The sequence below is a fragment of the Natator depressus genome, chromosome 9, assembly GCF_965152275.1.
Source record: "Natator depressus isolate rNatDep1 chromosome 9, rNatDep2.hap1, whole genome shotgun sequence".
NCBI classification, from domain to species: Eukaryota; Metazoa; Chordata; order Testudines; family Cheloniidae; genus Natator; species Natator depressus.
Genome location: NC_134242.1, coordinates 98685534 through 98712299, shown reverse-complemented (window position 1 = coordinate 98712299; position 26766 = coordinate 98685534). Strand labels below are relative to the sequence as shown.

Genomic DNA, 26766 nt, shown 5'->3' with positions numbered 1-26766 from the left:
GAAAAGCAAAAGCAGTATTTCCTATGAAATGGTACTTCCTGCCCATTTAACAAACTGCTTAAAAGCCAAATAGCAATTGAGGGCATGCTTTACAAGTTACTAATAATGTTTACAATTATTTCAACCATAAGCGCTGCACTTTTGACCCCTACAGATAATCTAAATAATTCCTTTGTACCTGGAGTGGTTGGTAATATGAATACAGTAACAGAGAACGTCCTCTTCAGTTGTGCTTAAATGACAATACTGCAGCAAGCATGGGAGCTCTCTGAGTGCAACTCTAGCAAAACTATCCAGTTCAGGTTTGATATTTTTCATATCCTTAACTGTATATTAATTATAGGGCTTAGCCCTAGGCCCTAGACACACTAAACTAAACACAACATAAATATAAATGTTAACATCAGCACAGCTTGGTAAAACAAATACAATTTTTTAAGACATACCCCATGAAAATACAAGCTCACCCCTTCTCCGGGGATCTATTACACCTTTACAGTCACAACCCCTAACAGGACCTACAAACCTAGACCAAGGGTTAGAAATACATTAGTGCAGTGAGCTCCTAAGGAGCCTTCTTTCACCTACTTTTTTTCTTTTTTGGGGCCTACCCAGCAAACTGGAGGACAGCCCATGTTATCAAAGCACTAGTGTGTCATGGCCGCGTGTGCATTCGCACCTCCATGAGCGGAAGGCACTGCACCATCACACTGGAGCCCTGCACCAGTAAAAGGAGCCCTGCACCAGTAAAGCACACCTGTCCTGGCTGAACGCTGGAGAGCTGCCAGGGGCGGGAGGGAATATGGGTTCTGGGGCCAGTTTCTGGGGGTGAGCCAGAGAAGCCTTCGAGCCCCACCGAGCTCTTCTTTCCCGCCTTGTCTCTCTACTATCCTGGGAGGAGAGGGCTACAGCTCCCCGGCCTGTGCATAGAGCGAGCCGGGGATCCAGGCTGTCACCTTCCCCCTGGGGGCTCCTTCTTTCCAGAGCAGCCCTGGCCCCTAGCTGGCCAGCCAGCCCCCCTTCCCCCTGGGGCCCCTTCCTCCCAGAGCAGCCCTGGCCCCCAGCAGGCCGGCCAGCTCCCCTTCCCCCTGGGGCCCCTTCCTCCCAGAGCGGCCCTGGCCCCCAGCTGACCGGCCAGCCCCCCTTCCCCCTGGGGCCCCTTCCTCCCAGAGCGGCCCTGGCCCCCAGCTGACCGGCCAGCTCCCCTTCCCCCTGGGGCCCCTTCCTCCCAGAGCGGCCCTGGCCCCCAGCTGACCGGCCAGCCCCCCTTCCCCCTGGGGCCCCTTCCTCCCAGAGCGGCCCTGGCCCCCAGCTGACCGGCCAGCCCCCCTTCCCCCTGGGGCCCCTTCCTCCCAGAGCGGCCCTGGCCCCCAGCTGGCCGGCCAGTCCCCCTTCCCCCTGGGGCCCCTTCCTCCCAGAGCGGCCCTGGCCCCCAGCTGACCGGCCAGCCCCCCTTCCCCCTGGGGCCCCTTCCTCCCAGAGCGGCCCTGGCCCCCAGCTGGCCGGCCAGCCGCCCTCCGGCAACACGAGCCCCCTGCTCCGCCGGGCTCGCCGCCCGCCGGGGAGGACGGAGCGAGCTGGGGATGCACTGGCCGGAAAACGCAGCCCCTGTGCGGGCCTGGGAAACACTGGGGCAGAGACCCGCACGTGGTGCGGGGGGAGGGCGGGGGTGTCAGGGTTGGGGGCGAGACCAGCACGTGGGGGGGGGTGTCAAGATTGGGGCAGGCGCAGTAACAAGGCGCGGGGGGGGGCGCGCACCGGCCCCCCTCCTCCGCCAGCTCCAGCGCCCCTGCCCTGCCTCCGCGGGGGGGGGTGCGAGGTGGGGGGGCCGCTCCCGTGCCCAGCCAGCCGGGGGAAGGGGGCGGCCCCCCCGCCATCGTGACCCCGCCCCCGCCCGTGCCGGGGCGGGGCCGGCGGCGGGAGGGGCCCCTGCGAGCGGCCGCCGAGCCGGGCACCATGGCCGAAGTGAGGAAATTCACCAAGCGGCTCAGCAAGCCGGGCACGGCGGCCGAGCTGCGGCAGAGCGTCTCGGAGGCGGTGCGCAGCTCGCTGCTGCTGGTGAGCGCGGGGCGCGCCCGGGGCGCACGGGCAGGGCGCACGGGCAGGGCGCGGGGCGCGCCCGGGGCGCACGGGCAGGGGCCGCCCTGCCTGGCCGAGCGGCGGCCGGGGGCGCCCTGGGGGGCCGGGGGCGCCTGGCCTGCGGCCCGGGCACTGCCCCAGCCCCTCTCGGGGGTGCCCTGTGCAGCGCGGGCTGTTGGGGGAGCCCCTCCCGGCACCCTGGGCGGCTCCCCGCGGGTGCGATGGGAGGGGAAGGGCCGCGCCCCGCCGGCGCTTCCTGCAGCGGGCGCCTTCCCGCCCCGATCCGCTAAGCGAGCCCCAGGCGGGGCTGCCTGGGTCGCCCCGGGCCCCGGTGCCGGGCGTGCCCTGGGGCTCGCACAGCGGACGTTACCCCTGGGCCGGCCAGAGCCCGGGTCCGCCCGCGGGTTCCTGGCCCGCGGTGCCCCCAGCCGGTGCCCTGGGGGAGAAGGGGCCGCCCTGCCAGGCTGCGGGGCGAGGGGCGGGTTCCCAGCGGCCGAGCGTGGCAGTGGGGCTGCAGTGGAAGTCCTGGGCAGAACCCAGCCTGGGCCACCCGGTTGGCCAAGCAGCTGCAGTCTCCGGGGCCGGGCGGAGCTGGGTGACCTGCTGTGGGGACGAGGTTTTGTAGGGTGACTCTCCCGAGGGAGCCCGGGGTTGGAGCCAGACCCTGGCGTGGAATGACCAGTGTTCCTTTGAGCTGTCCCTGGGCTGGGGAGATTTTTCTGAAGGTATATGTGGCACTTTGCCCATGGGCCAATAGCTCTGCAATGGCCGGCGCGGGGGCCAAGTTCAGCTCAGTTGATGGCCCTCAGTCCTTACTGCAGCATCCCTGCTCTTCCCGCCCTGATCCTCACCTCTCACGCAGGAGTCGCCAGGCTGGATCAGACCAGTGGTCCAGGCCAGCGAGCCCAGTATCTTGTCTCAGATAAAGGCCAGATGCTTTAGAGGAACCTCTCATTAGGCAGAGGTGGGATAATCCGCCCCCACATTAGATTTATAGCTTCTAAGGCCAGAAGGGACTGCTGTGCTCTTCTAGTCTGGCCTCTGGCATAACTTGGCCAGAGCAGTGCCCTGAGATCATTCCTGTTTGATCCACAGCCGGTGTCTATCCATTTATCCACCCACCATGCACTCACCCCCATGTCCCCCCTCATCCCCATCCATCAACCCATTGCTGCACCTGTGTCTCACTGCAGTTCCCGTCCCTGTCCCCCATGGCGTTGACCACGCTCTGAATGGGAGCTCTGTGGGGCAGAGCCTCGTGCAGTAAGGCCCCACTTCCTGATGGGGGCCTGTCAGGGTTCCCTCCCCACTCTGAACTCTAGGGTACAGATATGGGGGACCCGCATGAAAGACCCCCTAAGCTTATTTCTACCAGTTTAGGTTAAAACTTCCCCAAGGCGCACATTCTTTGCCCTTGGACGGTACGCTGCCACCACCAAGTGATTTAACAAAGAATCAGGGAAAGGACCCCAAGGAGTTCCTATTCCCCAAAAATATCCCCCCAAGCCCTCACACCCCCTTTCCTGGGGAGGCTTGAGAATAATATCCTAACCATTGGTCACAAGTGATTACAGACCCAAACCCCTGGGTCTTAGAACAGTAGAGAAATCAGTCAGGTTCTTAAAAGAAGGATTTTATTTAAAAAAAAAAAAAAAAAAAGGTAAAAATCACTCTGTAAAATCAGGATGGGAAAAAACTTTACAAAGTAACAAAAGATTCAAAAACACAGTAGAACTTCCTCTCGGCTTAGTTTCAAAGTTACAAAAAACAGGAATAAGCCTCCCTCCAGCAAAGGAAAAATTCACAAGCAAAACAAAAGATAATATAACACGCCTTGCCTGGCTTTTACTTACAATTTTTGTAATATGAGAGACTTTTAGGATGGTTTATAGGAGAAGGAGTTTTCTGATCTGATGCTTCTCTGCTTCCCAAGAAAACACACACAAAAAAAGCCTTCCCCCCGCCAATATTTGAAAGTATCTTCTTTCCCAATTGGTCCTTTTGGTCAGGTGCCAACCAGGTTATTTGAGCTTCTTAACCCCTTACAGGTAAAGGGGAATTCTAGGCTACCCTTAGCTGTATGGTTATGACAGGGTCCTGGACACTATCTTAGTACACCCAGACATCAACGAGGGACCACTTCCTCCTGCCCCACTAGGCACTCATTGCCCGTGGCGCTGGGACTGTCGGGGTGTCAGAGAGCCTGCCCTGCTTGGCACGTGGCTCGGGCAGGGCTGTTTGTGTCCTGGGTAGTTGTTTCAGGGCCAGGTGTGAGTTGAGGTTGTTTATCCCTTGGGATGGAGGCTGTTGTGAGGGAGCTGGTTAGGGGTGTTGGCCATTGATCTTCCAGTACTTTCCAGTGGATTGTGTGTGTTTGTACTTCCAGAGCCACAGTAGACCCCAGGAATCCCGGCTCCCAGTGCTTCCACCAGCTCGAACACGTTACACCCCCCTGAGCTGGGGATAGAACCTAGGAGTTCTGGCTTCTAGCCTCCCACCGCAGCTCTAACCCATTAGACTCCCATCCCCAAGCTGGGGACAGACCCTGGGAGTCCTGACTCCCACCTGCTCTAAACCACTAGACCCAAGACTCCTCCCAGAACTGGGATAGAACCCTGGCGTCCTGACTCCCAACCCCCTGCTCCCCCTGCTGTAATCCACTAGACCCCAATCCTCTCCAGGAGCCCTAATAGTCAGATATTGACTTACATCCTTGTGCTCCGTCTCAGTCCTGGTTTGCAGCCCCCTGCTCTGCTGGCCTCTGTGGAGCAGCCCCAGCTAACTGCCCAATGGCGGGTTAGTCTGCGTGAGGGTCACAGGAATCGGCTCCTTTGTGACCTATTCTCCTCACGGTTATGGATTGTTATTTCTATTGTGGGAGCTCCAAGCGGCCCCAAAAGGGAGCAGGGCCTCCTTGTACTGGGCACCAAGCAAACCTTACACAGAGGCGGTCCCTGCCCCAGACAGCTCACAGCCTAGGATCGAGACAACACGCAGACAGAGGGGGAGGGCTAGCAGCAGAGAAAGATGCCTGGAGATAAGTGGGGAGTCCCAGAGGTCTCCATAGTCACAGAAGATCAAGTGTCCAGAGGCGCCGCTTGCCCCTTTTAAGTTTTTAGAATTTTGTGTTCATTTTCAACAGCCTGTGCTCTAGACTTGGGGAGCAGGCTGTCCCTGCCCGCCCCGTACTCTGGATATCTCTACTGTGTTCACCTTTTAATGTGTCTCAGGTGGCACGTCACCAGGATCCATCACCAAATTTGCTCCACTGGATGTATCATTAGCTTCCCCGGCCGGGGCCGGCTACTGACAGGGAGCGTGTCATGAACTCTGTCCCCTACTGAGTGTGTAGGCTATGGACTAAACATTAATAGCAGGGCTGTGGGTGATCCAGCATTTGACATTAGGATCAGATCAAAGCCTCTCTGGCTTAATTTGATCTGCTGCCCTATTCCTGTTTGAATTACATTAGGAGACAATTAGGTTTGACCTTGAACTTGACAGAGTGTTAGTCAATCCTACATACAATAATACAAGTACAGTTTGTGCAGACACTTCTCCGTACAGATTGTTTCTACGAATCCTAGCCTGACAGACATCTGTGGAATAAATGAAGAATTTTAGACAAATCTTTTAAAAACAAAGCGGCCAAGATTGAGAGATTTTAATTTAACAATATCTTCATGGACTCAGAGATTTTAAGGCCAGAAGGAAGCATAATAATCTAGCCTCGCTTCCTGCTGAACGCGGGCCAGAGAATTTCATCCAGCGATTCCAGCATCAGGTTTAATCTACACTTCTTAGCAGGCTCCCATTCATTTTGCTCACTGTTTTTCAGGAACAATTCAGGTGTACAAATGTTTTATGAAAGCTGATGGAACTTTTCTCATTAAAATAGTGATTATCTCTCTATTGATAGTCTGGTAGGTACCCGACTGCCTAGTAAGGACACAGTCCCTGCCCTCGGGGACTTACAAGCAAAACGGTCAATGGATGAGAGATGAGATGAGACAAAACCCAAGTCACTGAGCCAGTAATGATGTTCAGCACCCATCTGGCATGTTCTTTGTTTGGCTCACGCTCACATACACTCTCTCCCCCAGCTCACCTCTTTCTCTCTCTGTGTCTTTCACACACGTGTGCCTCAGAGCCCATTAGTGCGGGTTTGAGTGTTCACAGCCAAGTGTGGGGGGAACAGACTGTTTGATTCCACAGGGCTTGAACCTGCTGTTTCTGCAGAGAGCCCAGCTCCTGGCAGCCGAGCAGCCAGGGATACACAAAGCCAAGGCTGGAAGTTGGGTCTCCTGTAGCTCTAACAATAGATCAGCTGTCAAAACCGGAGTTCCAGGCTGAACTTGGGACAGTCCCATAAGCTGAAGCCACCTTCCCCCTGGGACTTGGCACTCTGCTTCTGGCTGGGAGCAAGCCCCTCGGTTACGCGAGGGAAGAGACTGTTCCACTCTCCTCCAGATCTCCCCTAGCTTGGGAGGGGATATCGCTCATGCTGCCCATAGCGAACAGGAGGAGGAAGAGAAGCAGGTAGCAGAAACTGGCCAGGAGGAATGGCGAGAAAGGGGAAAGCCTGAAGGGCCTTGGGGGTGAGGAGATGGGCGGGAGCCATAACGTCTCCCGGGCGTGCTGGCAACACGGCCTCGTGTAAAAGCGAAGCGCAATGTGAAGCTGCTTGGCCCATGCTGTGCCTTTTGGGAATGGTGTGAACACACTTACCTGGCCTCCTCCGGCACTCGCCGTATGAACAGCTTTCCGAGGAGATGTCATCACGGGCTCCGCATGGTGGGAACTGCATTTTGGGCTCAGGCATCAGCAATGGTTCATTGTAACAAGAGACGCACAGCGAGCCTGGGGGACTCGGACAGCTCGCAGGTCCTGTAAAAGGTGCCGGTACTGAGAGCTGCTATCTTGGAGCACAGCGTAGGTACAGCATGGGCCGGGGCAGTGCCTGCTTCCCCACGCAGCCCTCCGACCGCGCCTAGCTTGGCAAACCCAGGGCTGGTCGGGCACCTCAATGGCTGTATAATCCTAGGCCTGTCTGAGGCCGTCAGCCTGAGAGCCAGGGAGGTAGGGGAGCTTGTGACGCTGACACTTGCCCATAGGAACTGGCCTGAGATCTCACTGTCACACAAACCTTTTTGGATGCTCTGAACCAGACCAGATTCAGACTAGTGACTGCGGAGTGCAAAGATCCACATCTCGTTACCCGTGCCATCAACCACCCAGTGCTGTGCAGTTACAATGCAGGAAGTGAGGATTAGCCAGTCAGAGCTCTCACCTGAGTTCAGTACTCCACACAGCACAAAACAGCTGGAGGGATGGCTCTTCCACCGGCTGCAGGGAGATGCACCCTTGGAGAATTTCTGTTTGTGAGCCCTTGAGTAACCCAGTCTCAGAATCACTGCCCTCCCATGCTGGTCTAAGCAACATCTGAGCATCTTCAGATCAGTCTTAGCACTTAACCACCTTATGATCCCATAAAGGACAGTCATACATAGGGACTTGGCCCATTGTCCACAGAAGCTGACGGGAGTCTTTCCAGTGAGCATTGATCAGGCCCCAGAATAGAAAATACACTGTGCCTTAGAGTTAAATTTATCCCCCTGGAGGAGCTAACTGCATGGGTACACCAGGGAGAGTCCGTCTAATTCGCCTCCAGCACTTGGTGAATGTTTCTTTGTCACATAGCTTCTGCAAATAGGTTTAAATGCAAACATCTTACTGAGGGTTACAGAGCACCTGGCACTGGCCGCTGTCGGAAGACAGGGTACTGGGCTAGATGGATCATTGGTCTGACCCAGTAAAGGCTCAGTATGGCCGTTCTTACGTACAGAGCTTTTAGCAGCAGGAAAATGGTCTGGTTTTATTGCGGCATAACACTGCTCAAAAGATGACATAACTCCAGCTTGACAGGGACTGCTGAGAAATATACCCCTGTGTAGGCTAATCTCTCTGTGTGCGTCTCATGTTAAGTAGTGTGTTGGTTAAACAGCACCCGCAGTGTTCTTGCATTGTTGGATTTTAAGGCAGTATTGTTTCCATTTTCACGTTTCCAATGAAGCCTAGCTAGTAGGGCGAGAGTGTGAATGCGTGTTGTGCCTTTTGTTTTGTGGTTGAACCGGGGTGAGATCCTGCCTTAGCGAAGTCAGTGGGCGTTGTCATTGCCTTCAGTGGGGTTGGGACTTCACCCCGGGCCTGTGAAAGGGAGGAGCTGCGTACTGCCCTAGCCACCATCCGGTGTAATTCCAGCTTCCTCCCCCAGCTCCGCTCTAGCGGGACACAGTCTTGAGTTCAGGATTCCTGCTCCTCCAGTGCTGGGCTCTGGCGGAAGCAGTTCTGCATTGGGTGAGGAAACCCCCCAGAGTCAAGCTGTAATCCTTACGAACAAAACCCAAAGAGCCCTGACCACCTTGGGCAGTGGAGACCTAGGGGAGCCCTCATTCTTTCTGCAGGCTTGAGGTTTTTCACACAGCTGTAGGGTGAGATTGTATCAGTTACAGCCTTTAACATTCCCTGTGTTTGTCAGGCTGTAAATGCATGGCTGGAGTCTTGGCAGGGTGACTTATAAACAATGTCACTATTTTAATGCTTTTGCTGTACTTATTTAGTGGTCAGGCTGCGGTATAAATGGCATGCAATGGCAGAGCGTGCTGCTTAAGTGCTCAGTAGTTCAAACCCCTCTTAATCAAATGTTTGGTCGTGAAATAAATCCTGGGCCCCCAAACAGTAACATGTTGCCTTCTGAACTGCAGCTTCACACCCAGGGTGTAAAGCGAGAGCACCGTGCGGTGAGGCTAGGGGAGGAATTGTGGAATTCGAGCCTGAACACAGTGAAAAGAGAGAGCCAGGGTCTCATGCGGACCAGGATTGTTTTGGCTAAGCTTATCTGACCTACACATCATAAGTGCTAGTATGGTAGTGTCTAGGGTCTCTCTTCCCCCCGTGCTCAGGATGTAACTTACGCAGAATGGGAGAGTCCCCCAGCCAACAGGGAAGGAGAGACCCTTTTGGCCCAGCCCTGCTTGGGGCTGTGAAGAAGAGCACACAAGAAAACCGGCCGACAGCAGTAGGAGCAGTAGAGGAGAACTGGGTACTTCTGCTGTAGGAGTTGTGGAGCAGCATAGGGAGACTTGGATCAGGCTTGCCAAGCATGGGCTGCAGACAGGTTCTTGCTGACCATTTCAGTGACTTCTGTGTGCCTCTCCTCCCCCCCTTGGATCACATGAGTCTTGGCTTCACCATGGGAATATTGCTGGCCATTGCAAAGAGCCTCGCACTTAGTTTAATAATGTAAAAATCCTCAATCAGAATAGGATCCAAAATGCTGTTCCTGGTGGCAGGGGCAGCAAAGTTACAGAGCTCTGTCTTAGGAAAGCAAATCACCTACCCCCAGGTAATCGGTTTCTCTTTGTGAAACTGAGACCATCAGGATTTCAGCACCATGCCACACAGTTCATGCATCTCGTTCCCCTGGTGAACACTAACGTATTCTGAAGGAGCAGAGCGCTGCCATTCCAGCGCTGCAGGGATGGGGGAGTAGATAGCTGTTCCTGAAGCACGTTTCATGTCTTCCAAAGCGGCTGTCCCGTGCGGTGAGGGAGAAGTAAAGTATAGGAAGTGTTCGATCAGGAAAGGAGGAATTTGGGCAAGTATAGACAAACTGTTTCCCTGATGGTGTTGCCAAAAATAGTCGTCTGGTGGCAACTTTAACTCTGACGGCATTACTCCTACTTTTCTTCGTCGTTCTGCCATGGAATGAATTGGAGACACAGTCGGTATGTTACCTTAAGGATTTATAAAATACGTCATGGTTGTAATACAGCATCTTAGCTGAGAACCAGCAGCTGCACCAACCCGTTCAGAAACTGCAGCCAGCCTCCTCCTCCGACTACGGTGCAGTGCTTTACCTGAGCACGCCGGGTGGTCATGCACACGCCTATGTGCACATGCGTGTCTGCGCGTTTGTGAACATCTCTGCTGGCAGAGGGCTGCGGGGGTTTTTGCCGTATTAAATCCTGCCTCTACTCTCTCAGCTGTTATGTAGATGCCTGAGATGTGCTCCCTGACACCTGGCTCTTAGAGAAGTGGCAGAAAGCCAAGGGAAGGTCATTTTTGTTCAATCCAGCCTGGGCTCGGTTTGTATATGTGGCTCAGTTTCCAACAGAAACAATGTAGGAGACCAAACCGGCCTGTAATGATGGTGTTAGGGAGGCTTTGACTAGAGGCAAAAATATTTTATTTTTTCTTTGTGCGTCTCTTTCAGTTTAATCTGTGCGATTGGCTGCAGGATTTACACTCATTATACAGTACACTGGAGAGCCCATCTGCAAAGAAAACAACCTTCCAACTGCGTAAACCCTTGTTGTAATAAACTAACCCCACCGTGAACGTAGACGGTGCTAGGCTGGTACAGACAGACAAGCGAACGTGGAGCCTGCCCTGACGGATTTACTGTCTGAGCAGTCACTAGGTAGGTCTAATATTGACAGCAAATGGGTGCGTTACAGACAAAGGGTGAAATCCTGGGCCCATTGAAATCAATGGGAGTTTTGCCAGCCATGTCAGCATGGCCAGGATTTCACCCACCCCCTACACATCAAAATAACGGGGGGCCAGATTTTGCCACCTTCACTCTCTCCGAGTAACACCTTGCTCCAGGGGTGGCCCCACTGACTTCCATGGGGTCACTCGCAGGGTAAGGCCACTCAGAGACCTGGATTCGGGAAAGCACTGAAGCACACGCTGAAAGTTAATCACAGGCTTTCCGGGCTAAGGGCCGCAGTGAGTTAGGGTAGCGGAGCGTGCGCTCAGGCGATTTACACAGCACAGAGGGGCAGTTTTGCGCTGGCCTCCCCGTCCAGTCTGAGCAGCGTGGGGGCAGAAGGGGTGTGTGCGCACTGCGGAGGTATGAGCTAGCGCTGCTAACATCACATCCCCCTGGTGCCGTTCAGCTTGGGTCCCACCTGGAAACAGCAAAACACCACCCCCAAATCTGCCAGTTGGTGAAACCCCTGGCTGCCACCGCCACCTTCCCTGGCCCTCTGCTCCCTTCTGGGACTGTGCCCCCTCACAGCTCTGCCCTGTGTGTGGGATCGAGACCCCTCTCTGCTACTGCAAGAGGTTCCACCCCCTGGCCGCCTAGGCGGGCAGTAGGCCGGTGGGTGGCCGTGACGGTGCACGACCTGGCGAATGGGCCCTTGGTGGTGGTTTTGGAAGCTGGAGCCAGTTCTCCAAAGGTGCTAAGTCTTATCCCTTCCTAGCATGCTTTTCAACTTGCCCCCGGGACAGGAAACCTCTCGGCCCCGGGAGCTGAGACCCTGACTATCCTGGCTGAGAAGAGAGCCCGCCCCAGGAAGCCCAGAGGGCTGGATGTGACAGGTGTACCTGGGCCTGCCTTCTCTCTGCTGGCTGCATTCACCTGTTGAGTTCCAGGAGGTGGGAGGGCGCAAACCCACCCACTTCTAAAGCCCCCTCCCCCAGCCTAAGGGGAGAAGCTACCAAACCTGAGGCTCAAGCAACTTCGGGGGACACCTAATGAGAAAACAGGGTCAGGAATGAGGGTTACAGGTTCAAAATCAGGGATCTGGAAGGGGGGCATCAAGCAGAGAACCCCAGGCAGTGCCCACTGCTGAGTTTTGGTTAACAGCTGAACACACTGACTGCACCACAGAGACACCTGGGCGAGAGACGTGGCCAAGGCGTACAGCCTGAGCAACGTCCCCAGCTGGGCTGCAACCACCAGCCTTTCCGTTAATAGCTGAGCGTGCGGCCCGCTAGTGCACCACAGGGACACCTAAAGGCACCAGCATCTCCTATTTCCTAGGCAGGCATGTTAGGCAGCTTCGCCCTGGCTGTGTTCACGTGAACAAGCAGGGCACTGAGCCTGACCTGAGTGTCGCCTCACAGCTTCTGAGAGAAGGATTCTGGTCTGCAGCGGTTCTCCTGCACCTAGGGACAGGAGGGCGGAGGGCATGGGCCCTTCCCACCCATGCACATACATGTCCCATCATGTTTTGCCGCCCAGGATGAGACTTCAACGTTGCTGCGGCCTGGGTTCTGAAGGCTACAGAACACCCATCCAGGCAGTGGGGTGCACACCGGTGAATTGCTACTGACGGGCTCTGAACAGACTATTACTGTGAGTAAAAGGAAGACTCTTCTCCTTGGTTCTGGCTAACGCTGGTGACTGTTTCGTGCACTGATGAGCAATGGGCTCAGGCTGCCAAATTCCATTCTGGATTGGAAGCACCCAATAGCCAGGGAGGCATTTGGATCTGGGGTGTTGGTCCAGCTCATTGTAGAATGTGGGGCCATTGGTAGAATCCCCCCAAAGATCGAGGGTGTTCAGACCCCACATGCTCAGTTCTAATAGAAGTCTTGGTGGCTTTTTTAGTGTTTCCTTTAAAGCCTAACACGCTGCTTTATCATCTCTAACAGGGTTGTAAAATTATCTCATCCTTATTATTATTATTGGCAAATATCTTGGCAAAATGGTGAGAATCTTTTCAAATCTCTGTGGTTGGGAAGTGCAATCCCAGTCCAAGAAATCATTTGGACAGCGACCAGCTTTCAAGTGCAAGTCGTTTTCTAATCCCTTGGTTAATCCGTCTCCTTGTTCCCATTCTCTCCAGAGCACAGGAGCAAACTCACATGCTTTCCTGCTGCCTTTTCAGAAATGCTGGGAATTCTCTGTTTCCCTGCAGTTGCCTCCTTCTGTGTCTGGTCTGGCTTCATTCTCTCATTACCTTAAAAATACCAATCAGCGCTCTCTCTTCCTGGTTCCAGGGTCCTTGCTCATAGCTCAGTCTGGTCTGCACAGCACTCCCCTGGCTCCTGCTGTTTCTCTAATGGTGTCTAGTCTGTTCTTGCCTGCCCCTTTCTCACCCGCATTAACTCCTCTCCTGGTGCCACGTGAAATAGCTTTGTCTCTGGCCCTATTCATTTCTTGCTGATCTAGCGATGATTCAATACCAGAGCTCTGGGGGCTTCTCGGGGGAGCAACTGCAGAGGGAAAATATTCTCCCTCTTCCAGAACAGCTGTTGCATAGAGCTTAGTGCTCCCAGCATAGCAGGGCTCCAGCTGCTTCTGGCACTTCTCCCGCAGCCTCCATGGAACCAGCCCAGGCTGATCCATCAAGTCCTGCCCATAAACCGTGGTGCTCTGCTCCCGAACAAAGGGAAAAAAAGCAAAGCCCAAGTGAGAGTAAACCCTTGACATGCTGTGGCCAGCACCTCGGGCAGGAGCAAACAGCTGCTGGGCCCCCATGCGATTTTCAGCGCTCAGGTCATCTGAGCCCAGTGGCTTGAGCACTCGGGGGTGGGGAGCAAAGGCTCCCGTTGCCTTTCCTGGGAATTGGATGGGACCCAGCCCGGGTTAGGGGAGCAGTGCTCAGCTGGTGTATTCAGAAGGGCTGCATTTCTTGGAGAAGGTTGTGATCAGCTAAACAATGAGGTGTCCTTGGAGGGATGGTTTAAAATGGAAGTGACTTCCCAGTGACCGGTTTGGGTCCAATTCTCCACTCCCTCCTATCTCAGTAATCATTTACCCCTGCAAGCTGCTCCTAAGTCAGAACAATTTACTGCTCCCTTTGCCTGCACCCAGTGCTGGACAGGAGGATCTGGCTCTTTGTTCACCCTCAGGAAATGCTACGACATGCACAGCTACTTGTGTTGTTTGGGAGAGAGATGGAGATTAAATAGCAGCAGAACCAGCCCAGGGTAAGGCCGTTTGCTCTCCAGCTGCAGACAGGGTTTTCTTAGATCAGCCATGGGCTCATGCCCGTCTGTGTCAAACTGACTTTATGAGTTTCCAAAAAGGCTCTCCTTTTGGCCTGAGCTCTGTCACTTTGTCAGGGAATTGCAAAAGGGGTTTAGACCAAGCTGGCCCCATGCCTCCTGGGCTCCTGACAAAACACGGCTTGATCTAATAGTAACTTTAGTAACATTAAATCTTTTAAATTATGTGTCTTCAGGAACCAAAGTAGCTAACCATTTTCCAGCCCATTGAAAACCAATTCCACTGGAGATTTAAGCACCTGATTTCTTGCCATTGAAGTGAATGAGAAAACTCCCTTTAAATCAGTGGCAGCAGGACTGGGCCGGAAGTAACTGGGAAAAGCTCTTCACTGCTGCACGCAGAGGTGAGCTGGCTCCGCTGGGTGAGCTGTCCAGGGAAGTTAACGAGAATCTAGATTTTAAAAATTATGATCTGTGTTTAAAAATTGTAGGTAAAATGTAGTGACGGTAACAGAGCATTATCAGAAGCAAATACAGAATAAAACACTGTAAACTCCCCTATATTGTAACAGGACTTTCCTTTTTCGCAGTACCGCACAAGCATCCGTCCTCACAGCACCCAGGAGGAGGGAAGTAGTAGTATCCCCTCTTTCTGGCTGAAGAAACAGAGACACAAAAGTTCAAACCCTGTTTGCCCATCTCTTATATTGTCTCCGGGGAGCTGCTCTCGAGAGTAAGATGGTCATGCCTAGGCCCCCAATCAAAGATCATGCTAAGTGCTGTCCAGATACAGAGCAGAGGGCGGTCAGTGCCCAGAGAGCTCACAGACAGACTAATGCGGGGGAAGGCCTTGGGAGGATGAGATCGTTGCAGAGCAAGCAGAGTTGAGCAGGAAAGCTGAAGTGATGGCTCACCAGTGTCGAACTCATGCCAGTTGTGTGTGATTTGTAGGGATCAGAGAGGGTTGACCCAGACAGGTTCAGGGCTAGATTGTGACTGGGCTGTACATCTACACGAGAACTCTCTGTCCACCCCAGGGCAGGTCCCTGGACCTTGGGGCTGGGTGTGCAGGGGGAGGCAGGAGGAGGAGGAGGTGGGCGGGGAGGGGGAGGGAATAAGTGTGGCCTTGGCTCCGCCCCCCCATGCTCTGGTCTGTGCATCTCACTTGACTCCATGGAGCCGTAATTTGCTGCTGGGTCCAGCTGTGATTCCACTGGCCAGAACGTGGCCTTTGTGCATTCCTGATACGCAGAGATTTTGTAAATGGGGGAATTGTCTGGACCTGGAATAAGCTGGTAGCAGGAGCATCACCACTCGCACTGTAACACAAGCATCAAGCCCTGGCATCCTGCTTCCAAAACCTTTTCTTCATCCCTGCCACGAGGAGGGCATTGAAACGGGACGGGGACACATGCCTGGCCAGATCCGCATTGCTGACAATACGCAGCGGGGCGGTCAACCGTTTCCTCGTGGTATTGGGGATATTTGCCATTCATGCTCCAGTTCTGGGCTGCTGTTTTGTTTGGATTTTTTGCTTCTGGTGAGCTTTGCGATTTGTTTTTAATTGAAATGTACGCTTCCAGTTGTCACAGAAGAAACGCAGCATCTGGGTGCCAAATGGATCTTCCTGTGGTGTGTGAAGAGAATGGCATTTTGGAGACGCACAGGGGTGTCCAAGACCATCTAGCGTGACCAGTCTCTTTCCTTGCCGCTGCCACAGTTTGCTCTGCAGCGATGGCCTCCTGAAGCTCTAGATGTGGCCTGTAAAGAGAAATGACACATGAGGAAGGCTAGCAAACCGCTTCAGTGGCAAGGCTGCCAGGGACTCAGTGGGCATGGAAGGGGATAATAATGGGGGATCTGAACCCACAGTCTCGGCAGGAGCCGTGCTTGGGTAGGTGGAGTTAAAAGGATGAGTGAATCCTGGTAAAGGGAGGGGGACAGGGAGGCTTAATGGGGAGGGGGAAGGGTAGGTAGAGTTCAGTGGGGGAAGAGAGATCAGTGGCAGGAGAGGGAAAGAGATGGGGAGGCGTGCGAGAGACAGTGGGAAGAGGAAAGCAAGGGCAATGCTCAGCAGAGGGAAGGGACAGGGTAACACAGGAGAGAATACGGGGTTAGGTGGAGGAAGAGGCAGATGAGAGAGCCCGAAGAGGAGAGGAGAGAGGGGCTGCATTTTACAGGGGAGAGGGAAGAGCTGCAGACGGGTCTGAGAGACTAGATGGAGACCAGAACAAGGCGGTGGGGGGAACCAAACACCGAGCCAGGCTCTCAGGTCAACAAACTGCAGTTATTTGTGCTTCTCTGCATGTCCCACGCGTCTATGTTCAGGGGACAAGGGCGGATTGCCCCTTACGTTGTGGGCCTGTAACGGGATTCACTCACCGCTGTGGCACCTCCTCATGGCTGGGTCTGGGGATGAGCGCTCATCCAGACTAGCGCCCCCTTCTGTTGCTCACTGGCCCCACAGCCCTCTCGCTCTCCAGGACTTGGGGTGCTCTCTCTCCGGGACTCAGCCCTCCAGCCGGGTCACTGTAGATTTCCCCTTCTGGGGGAGCCAAGTCCCACCGGACAATCTACCTGTGTGCTGTCTCAGGCAGTCTTCAGTCATTCCCGCTCTGTGCTACTTTCACAGTGGCTGGTAGGGGAATCCAGGCCTGCCTGCTGCTCCGGGTTCCAGCCCTGGGACCCTGTCAGTAGCCACCAAGTCTGCACAGTCTCCACACTTGCTGCTGTTTCCTTGGGCTTCCTCCTACCCACCTGTTTGTGCCCAGAGGTGAAAGCAGGAGCACTCCCTGCAGCCTCTTTCTGCCCTCCACTTCCAGGCTTTATTCAAGTTCACCTGCTCCTGCCCAGCTGGGCTTCATCTTCAGTTAGTGCTTATTGGTCAGGCCTGACTCTGCCCCACGTGCGGTCAATAAGGTCCATGACCCTTTCTGAGGCACTTTAACTCCATCAGTGCTGGTGTGGGGTAAACACCCCATCACAGGGCCCGACCCAGCTCCAATTAACAATAGTGGGTAATTGAGGCATGGGTACTCATCTCCAGACCAGTTCCCTACACAGCCCTGCCTCGTTTACTGCCCATCCTGTGGTGCATTGCAATGCATTTGCGCGAAGGGTGAACGGACACCCTACACGCAGTCGTTTTCTGACTCTGAGTGCTTCGTTTGGTGGCTTGAACGTTTTTGGTGGTGTTTGGACTGGAACTTTGTGAATGCTTCTCGCAGTCCAGCCCCTGAAGGGTTGTTCACACGTGCCTGCAGTAGGAACAGAAAAGAAAGGAACATTGTTGCAACTAGTATTCGGTCTGCACCTGGATTAATTTAGCCCGCAGACCAGGCTGGGCAGGCCAAGCAGCAGCTGGCATGAGCAGCTTCCTGGAGCCGGGTAAATTGCTCTTACTTCTGTGCTGCAGTTTCATGGATGTTAAGCATGCTGTTAAGGCAGCCCGTGTGTGTGTTTCCTGGCTTCTGCTACAGTCTTGCGTATAACCTTGGGAAGTCACTTAACCACGCGATGCTTCAGTTTGCACAGCTGCCAGGGAGATTTCTGTCATGTCACCTACCTCCCAGGGGGGTTCAGCTAGTTTGGAGAGCTTCCGGGCCCTTTGTTTGGCCAAGCTTCTGAACAGCTCCTTGATGGAGATGGAGATGGAGATGGGGGTTTTCTGTTAACAAGCGGAGGGTCGATATGTCATTGATCGTTCGATGATGTCTGGAGCCCGGGTGCTTTGGAGCTGAATGCTAAATGTAAATTCCAAACCACATCAATAAATGATGAGGCATCATCAATGTCTGTAAAGCTTTCTGGGATCCTGAGATGGAAGAGCTTTCCTAAGTGCAAAGTAGAAGTAGGAGTACTGATGATGATTTCCCTGATACAGCATGCTTCTGTATACAAAACCAGATTGAAAAATCAGCCCTGACAGAGATCCGTGTGTCCAATGGAAACACAGTCATTTGCCAATTTCTAATCCTGGCCCCGCTATTTCCAGAGGAGACGATCAAAACTGTGTTTTGTTTACATTCCTCTTCGCTCGAAATAGCTGTAACTCCACTCAAGTCAGTGGAGATGCACTGATGTTCACCAGCTCAGGATCTGCCTCTCTGTCTTTGACGTATACAAGCGGGAAAGCCATGTTTTGGTTTAGCTTAGGGCCAGATTCTACCCTGGGATATGTACTGTTAACTTCGTGGGAGCCAGACATTGCGTCCAAGAGCGGAAGATGCCATAGCGATTGGTGACTAATGGTCATTATTATGTGTGCTGCAGAAGCGTTCAGTGACCCTGCTTGGGACCAGTGGTGCATTGTGCTGGGTGCACACACAGATAGGTGTGGGAGAACAAGTGAATGCGATAAAGAGGAGGGTGAGGGTAACAGGAATAAGATCACGTGGTCACATTGCTGAGCTGTTGGACAGCTAGAGGTACCACATCGTCTGATACACATTTAAAACCGAGACCTTGTCTGTGCCAGGGATTTTCCATGATTCCAGCGCTGGGTGCCAGCCAATGATGCTGATTCGAGCTTAACCTAGGCCTGGTTCTCCATTCCTCTTGTGCAGTCATTTTTCACTTGTGCAAAGTGGGTGTTGAGCACGGTGGTGTTTTAACTCACTTTGCCTTGCTCGCAGTGTTGCCAGTTCTCACCATTTTATCTTGATCTTTCTTAAAGCCCCAGCTCCTGGAGTCAAGTGATTGGGTGAGAATCTCTGCAGTCATTCAAAAAAAAAGTGAGGTTCCAGCCTTCCTGGTTGTGGAAGAGAGCCCCCAAATCAGAAGGGAAATGAAAAGAACCCCACACTTGTTATTTTTAAATCTCATGACTTTAAGCCAGTCTCTGGATGTTGTGATTTTTTGAATGCCTGGGGTTAGCCCCACTTCTGGTGTAAACAGCCACACAAGGTGCAAGACAACAGAGAGTCTGGCTCCTAGTGTAGACTGGCAAAGAGGTTATTTGCAGGGGAGGAGCTTAGCCCAGCTTGGAACTACAGTAAATACAGTGAGTATGCTCGAGGTTGTGCTGGGCAGTTACATCGCGGCTGCCATCAATGTCTGTAACCAGAGCGGATCCCCAGAGTAGACAAGGCCTGACTGAATCGGATCTGCTCCTCAGCCTCACCCCCATTGGCTAGCTGGTTTTTTTGAAGGCATCCTGGCAGAAGCGGGTCTTGAGGCGAGTCCTAGGACTGGCCCTTAGTGCCACCCCCTTCTGCTGTACTGATAGATTTGCAGCTTCTATGTAGAGAGCTGTTTCTGAAATTAACAAGAGAGAGAGGTTTGGTGGTGAAGGACCAAGGCTTCCTCTTGTTCCAGGGCTTTCTGTGTCAGCTCTGTGCAGCTCCTGTGCCTAGGAAGGAGAAAGTGACTCTCTGACTTTATACCATGAGGGCAGCATACTGGGGGCTGTATCAGCCTCTCGGGGTCTGTCTACACTACAGTTAAAAACCCACATCTGGCCTGTGCCAGCTGACTCAGGCTCGCAGGACCCAGGCTAAGGGGCTGTCTAATTTCAGTGTAGATGTTCTAGCCTGGGCCCGAACATCTGCACTGCGATTAAACAGCCTCTTAGCACGAGTCAGCTGGCAGGGGCCAGCCATGGGTGTCTAGTTGCAGCATAAACACACCCTAAGACTCTTTCTCACCACCCTTCGAGTGTGATGCTCCCAGCAGCATCTGTGCAGACAGAAAGGGGGTGGTGAATGTTTTTAGATCTTTAGAAGATGTCCCTGAAAAGAAATGTTGTGAATGGCTGGTCTGAGATGGCCCAAAGGAGAGCAAGAGTTATCTCCTGTATTGTAGATTAAGTATTACCAACCCCAAAAATGCAGAAATCATGGGTCAGGCTCCCAAAACATGGAGAATTTAAAAAAAAAAAAAAAAAACGTGCATTTGGGTGGTTCTTATTTGGTTCTTGAGTCTTTAGGTCACAGTCTAATCATTTCATCTGCAAATGTGAGGGCGAGAAACTTCCTTTTTTAACTGAAAGCCGAGATCCCCACATTTTAGTGGGCTAGCAGTGGTGCCACTCTCTACCGTTGAGACGAGCTCACAGTTTAATTGATTTTTCTAAGTGTTCTAATATCCACAGCTTTAAACAGATTTTCTTGAAAACGGCTCTGGCTCCTGGGAATCCAGGATAGTGTTGGTGATCAAATTTGAGGTCATTCAACTGAGCGATTCCTGACATACAGCCTTCATAGAATCATAGAATATCAGGGTTGGAAGGGACTCAGGAGGTCATCTAGTCCAATCCCCTGCTCAAAGCAGGACCAATTCCCAACTATATCATCCCAGCCAGGGCTTTGTCAAGCCTGACCTTAAAAACCTCTAAGGGAGGTGGTGGAACCTGCTTCCTTAGGTAACCCATTCCAGTGCTTCACCACCCTCCTCGTGAAAAAGTTTTTCCTAATATCCAACCTAAACCTCTCCCACTGCAACTTGAGACCATTCCTCCTTGTTCTGTCATCTGCTACCACTGAGAACAGTCTAGAGCCATCCTCTTTGGAACCCCCTTTCAGGTAGTTGAAAGCAGCTATCGAATCCCCCCTCATTTTTCTCTTCCGCAGACTAAACAATCCCAGTTCCCTCAGCCTCTCCTCATAAGTCATGTGTTCCAGTCCCCTAATCATTTTTGTTGCCCTCCGCTGGAAGCTTTCCAATTTTTCCACATCCTTCTTGTAGTGTGGGGCCCAAAACTGGACACAGTACTCCAGATGAGGCCTCACCAATGTCGAATAGAGGGGAACGATCACGTCCCTCGATCTGCTGGCTATGCCCCTACTTATACATCCCAAAATGCCATTGGCCTTCTTGGCAACAAGGGCACACTGTTGACTCATATCCAGCTTCTCGTCCACTGTAACCCCTAGGTCCTTTTCTGCAAAACTGCTGCCTAGCCGTTTGGTCCCTAGTCTGTAGCAGTGCATGGGATTCTTCCGTCCTAAGTGCAGGATTCTGCACTTGTCCTTGTTGAATCTCATTAGATTTCTTTTGGCCCAATCCTCCAATTTGTCTAGGGCCCTCTGTATCCTATCTCTACCCTCCAGCATATCTACCACTCCCTCCTTCCTAAAAAAAAATCACGCAGCTTCAACATTTAAGTGTCGTTACAACTTTCTGTGCACAAGCCTTGGGCTCAAACTATGGCTCTGATCCTTCCCAAATGGATTTCAAATGGCTGCTTTGGATTGATCTCAGCTAGTGTCTGGCCACCGCTGCCCCTCTCGGGAAGCAGTATTTTTAAACTTTAATCTGTATGAGGAAAGATTATCAAAACTGGGATTTTTCAGCTTGGAAAAGAGACGACTAAGGGGGGATAGGATAGAAGTCTATAAAATCATGACTGGTGTGGAGAAAGTAAATAAGGAAGTGTTATTTACTCCTTCTCATAATACAAGAACTAGGGGTCACCAAATGAAATTAATAGGCAGCCAGTTTAAAAGAAACAAAAGGAAGTATTTTTTCACACAACGCACAGTCAACCTATGGAACTCTTTGCCAGAGGAATTTGTGAAGGCCAAGACTATAACAGGGTTCAAAAAAGAATTAGATAGGTTCATGGAGGATAGGTCCACCAATGGCTATTAGCCAGGATGGGCAGGGATGGTGTCCCTAGCCTCTGTTTGCGAGAAGCTGGAAATGGGTGACAGGGGATGGATCACTTGATGATTCCCTGTTCTGTTCACTGCCTCTGGGGCACCTTCACTGGCCACTGTCAGAAGACAGGATGCTGGGCTAGATGGACTCAGTATGGGCGTACTTATGGGGCAAAAGTTGGATCTAAAATGTGGCTCAACTCAAACTGACAAACCAGGAAAAATCACTTCCCCGTGTGCGGTGGCACAGGGATTCTGCTGCAAGTCCGAGTATGTGCAGGCAGCCTGTGGTCCCAAGCAGTGTGTGGTTCAAGGTGACATACTGTGGCTCTTAAACCTGGGGGGCTCTGCCATCCACAGACTCCCCTGGGGCAAGGCGAATGCCCGGCAAGCAGTCCGGTTTTGACTGCTCTGAATCACTGGAGCAGTGCAAAGCTGTTGGAGTTGAGGGGTCGGGAGAGATCATCAGGCCTACCGTGGCTGCAACCCCAAGTCCTGCTAGCTGCGGGAGGCATTGCTGACACTCTGAGCAGACTCACTGCGGTAAAGAAGTGCTTTTAAAAAACGACTCCCAGAAAAAACAGCGGCTTGGCCTCAGCACAAAGGCCCCACGCCTTAGCAACTGCTGTGCCAGGTTCCTGTGCGCGCCTTAAAGGCATAGCACTGTCTCTGCCTGGTTCCTAAAGGCCGTGACTGAACGAATACCAACCCCACTCCACGGGTACTACAGCAAGCCCTCGCTGTGTAATTAGAGAAGTCAGCACTGTGTTTAAAGAAATGGAAAAGCTCCAGTTTCTAGAATCCCCTTTGGGGTGTGGTTCTGAGCGGGGCTACGCTGGCTAGTACTTTGTGGGCTGCTTTTCAGTCGGAGTCGGCCAGGGAGTGCCTTCAGCTCGGCGCTGGCTCTGCCTGCCTGGGGCGCTCCCGGGGTGAAACGATGGCCACGTGCTGTGGGCCACATCCTGGCCGGCATGTGCCTCTGTGCACGTGCTAGAAAAGAGGCAGCCAGCTGGGTTAGGCTGGGGTGAAAATGCTCCGACTCCCCACAAACCTGAACTTGTAAAAGGTGCTTTAGGAGTGGATCCCTGGAGAGGATTTCCAAGTGGACTCCGGTATCAGAGGCATGATCTGCTCCTTTTAGTCAGCGTGTCCCTGCTCTGGTCTCAGCCCCGTGTCCTGCACCGGCTGCTTACGCCGGCAGGAATCACCCGGACCGGGGGGAGGTGCTGTGCAGGGATCGCGGCAGGGCGGGGCATGGGTGCACAGTTGGCTTTGCACCAGGCATGACCCCGCTGGGGATGGTGCTGCTGCAGATGCCAGGATCTAAGCCCGTGTTTTCAAATGGAAACCGAGAGTCATTGTCACTGGGCAAATTCTCTGAAACTGCCCCAGCTGCCCCCCTCATCCCAAAGCAGGGACTTTCCATCCCCCTGGAGGCGCCAGCCAAAGCTGGCCATGCTGCTGCTCGCGCTGTCCAACAGGAACCTTGGAGGAGAACAGGAAAGCTGTTGTGTTTACTCTGCTTCTTGTTAAAATCCAGGCCTGGGAAGAATAACACAGCAGGCTGCAAGCATGGGGTGAGGTGGGCTGGGTTAGCCAGCTGGTCTCCGTGGCCCCAGGCACTTGAGCCTTGCGTGCCCCGTCAAGGCCCAGCTTAGCCCTCTGCTCCCTGTAGTCTCGGCGCGGTGGAGCAGGCAGGGTAGGGTTACAGGGCGTGATGGGCAGGCAGGAGAGCTGTACGGCCCGTCGGGGCCAGGTGCTGGTATAAAAGAAGAAGGCAGGGAGTGGTGACAGTCTGGGGTGGGAGAAATGGGCTGGGGGGGGGGATACTGCTACTTGGGCCTCCGCTAGGGGGAGTTTTTGTGTTCAAAGCCTTGGGAGAAGTCCTGCAGATGGCGAAGAGGTGCCCAGATCAGATACTACAGCGATGGGCATGGTGTAAGATCTGGAACAGAGGGGAATATTTGCCATCTTACTGTGCCCCGCCCAAGGGAGGACTTGGTTTGTATGGTGCTTGGTGAGGAGAGCCATCCTGTGGTGACAGAGGAGAGACACGCTTTCCCACACTTTAGGCAGCAGAAAGTCCGGTTCCCAGAGCCCAGTTTTGGTGGCATGTGGATGGGCTGCCAGAAGGCTCACAGGTGCCTGAGTTCCAAGCTGTCTGCAGTCCCTTGCACTTCCCTTTCCAGCCCTGCTGTAGACCACTGTGCCCAAGACACATCATCTCTGTAAGGACCATGGGCAGGGCTCTGAGATTCTGTGTATAAATACAGGCCCCTAGCTCTGCTCCACGTTGTCCCAATTTGAGGGAGCCTGTGCTCTGGCCTCTCTGCAGGTTTGGGGGGAGATGGGACAGGAGCAAAAAACAGGGTGCACCCACATTTTATAACTGGCCACAATGGTCATTGCTTATGAGGCCCTGCTCTATACAGCTGTGTGGATGCTTGTTTCACATCCTTAGGATCCTTTGGTGTCAGTAAGTGTTGTTAAATGACAGTGGGACAAGGTGAGGGAGGTAATATCTTTTATTTGACCAATGCTGGTGAGGGAAACAAGGTTTTGAGCCACACAGAGCTCTTCTTCAGGTCTGGGAAAGGAACTCCCAGCATCACAGAAAAATGCAAGGTGGAACAATGTTTAGCATAAGAAGTTATTATATATTGTAAGGGACTATTCAAGATAGAATGGCTTGTTAACACCTCTGCAGTCAGAGGGCAGAAAGAGGGGGTTAGTGGGTTACAGGTTGTTGTAATAAACCAGAAATGCAGCGTTCCTGTTCAGTCCATGATTTTTGTGTCTAGCAGAGTAACCAATTTAAGCTCCCAGGCTCGTCTTTTGAAAGTGTTGTGCATTTGTGGGGTTTCCTTTGGGGATGAGGACTGAGAGGTCAGCTATAGAGTGATCACTTTGTGAAAAGCGTGCACTCACGGGTGACAAAGTGTTTTTGTCTTTTATAATTTTCCTGTGCTTCAGGGGGTCCATTAAAACACCTGGAGCGTATAAAGGATGGGGTTAGACCTATTTCAAGTGGATCACTACTTCGGAATCCCACTTTCCTTTTCTAGAATGTATAATCCCTTTGTAGGAAGAATGATGCTGTACTCCATGCATTGCATAGATGAATGGGTGTTGCCAACTCGCATGAGGCTTGATGTTTTTCTTTCAGCCCCAGCTGCTGGAGTCAGGAATTATATAAGAATCTCAATTTGGTGGTGGTGGGTTTGGTTTTTTGGTAATGAAAGTTTTAGCTCTAATGGCTGCAGTGAAAAGTTTGAAAATGTGACTAGAGTGACCAAAAGATGGCTCAGGAAGCGGAAGGCGAATAAAAAGAACCCAAAACTTAGCAGTTTTGTAAAACAAAACAAAAACCTCGTGATTTTTAATCCAATCCCATGAAGTTTGGGGAGCCTGATTCAGTATTTCTAAATGTTTGGTGCTGGAGATACTTTTCTTCTGTTATGATTATTTACTTAAAAATGCCTCACATTTCCGTAGTGTACTTGTTTAAAGGGAGATTTCCTCGGATCTCGATTCAGTGTAAACTCTTTCTTTCACAAACAAATTGCATAAACAAAAGCTGAGATGTGATGTCTGTGGTTTTTATATGCTTATGTATCCAGGTTAGTTACCTCTCTCGGAAGTTGTTCCCCTTCTGAAATTCGAGGTTGCAAGTTTCAAAACCAGTGTGAGTGTATTATACATGCATACGTCTGTTCTTTCTTGAGCATCAATGACTGGGCCACTGCGGTTAGTCGGTCCAAAATGTTTAATTATATGTTGTCATATATAATATATAAAAATGCACCCTTTTCAATCTGTTCCTCAGCTTAACTTCTGCCTCATGTTTCGTCTAGTTGGTCCTTTGGATTCTATTTTAAAATTTAGTTCGCACTGGATTTGCAAGGCTTTATGAGATGCTCCCTAGAAATGATTTCATACATAAATCAATGCATTACAGAGTTACAATAGAGAAAAGAGAAAGTAGATATACTGTAAAAGCTGACTGACTGATCAAGTTTTTGTGAGCAACAATTGCATAGCCTGATGCATATTTTTGGATTTGTATGTGATCTGTGTTGTTTCCCCTCTTTTGTCCAGCTGCCACTCTTAATATTCAGATTATTGGTGTCTCTGTTCAGGATGCCGTCTCTCTCTCTCGTGTGTGTGTGTGCAATGAATGGATGTGTTTAGTTGAGTCTCATTTCAGATATTTCTCCATCGAGTCACAGTGAGAAAACGTGACATCTCTTGTTCACAGGCTCATCCACAAGCAAAAGATTTTTAGTGCAAGGTTTGGAGAAGAAGCTGCAGTCAAGGTTGACTGTAGTAGGGGAAGGATCATCTACTGAAAAATAATGCCCGTGTTAATGGGTTGGCATTTGTCCATCAAGAAGTGAAAGTCTAATCTAGTCTAGTTCCTACACTGGGGGTGTGGGTTGAGAATAACGAACTTCCGTTCTGGAGCAGGAAATGTGAGTTGACGGTTACTGATGAGTCTTTCATATGCTGTCTGAACAGACTGCTGGAATTGATTAATGGCAAAGTAAAAACAGCTTTTTGGTCTGTGTGTTACTACTGCAAGCGGGTGATGGACAATTCCTCTTCTGGGTTTGTTTGTTTTTAAATGCGAGCCACTCTGACATGACTGACGATGTGAAAGAATTTGTTATATTTGTTCCCTTAACGTACTATTTTGAAAACCCTCAAACCTTTGTGAAACAATCTTTTCTGCAAATTATGTACAATGCTGTAACTTTATTCACCATCTGGGGTGATTTGGAAGAAAAGGGATACTAGGAAAGAGGCCATTGGGGTATGTTTCTATTAATAAACATGTGTTTGTAAGAAATTCAGCAGGTGCAGAAAGGAGGCCATTGGAGAGAGATGGTTGTACTGGCCTGGAAAGTTTGAAATGGAACTCTCCTTTCCTGTCCTCAATCCCATGAACTCTCCAATTGTCATTATAGGGCAGCTCATGAAGGTTGGGCTGGTGGCATTTAAAAAAATACTATTTTCTTTTTAGAGAAAGTGTGCCAAAGACCTTGTTCTGAAAAGAGGTGTAAAGAATTCCATCGATTTTGCAAATGGATACAGGACAGGTCTCTTTGTCTGACTCCTCGTCAGCCTCCGGAGTCCCTCAGTCTGTCCCCTGGATGTATCAGTCATTCACTTACCCGTTTCCTTGAGTCCTCTGTGATTGTTCCCCGTGGCTGTACACACCCTGGGGCCCACACGCTTCATGTTCGGGTGTCTGTACGTGGCTCTAGCTAAATAGGGTTTGGGCAGCCGTACAGGCGAAGGCAGGTTCCGTGCAGAGACAGAGCAGCTTTGCCTTCGGGTT

At 52.0% G+C, this 26766-nt stretch overlaps 1 protein-coding gene across 3 annotated transcripts in view; it reads left to right on the top strand.

Annotated features, from left to right (window-relative positions):
- Positions 1-1918: 1918 nt before the first annotated feature.
- The window catches only part of DOCK11 (dedicator of cytokinesis 11), a 127918-nt gene continuing 103070 nt past the window's right edge, over positions 1919-26766 (top strand). For all 3 annotated transcript variants that reach the window (XM_074962760.1, XM_074962759.1, XM_074962761.1), the window contains exon 1: positions 1919-2058. In XM_074962760.1, the coding sequence (XP_074818861.1) occupies positions 1957-2058 (102 nt within the window). In that variant the 5' untranslated portion in view covers positions 1919-1956. The remainder of the gene's footprint in view (positions 2059-26766) is intronic.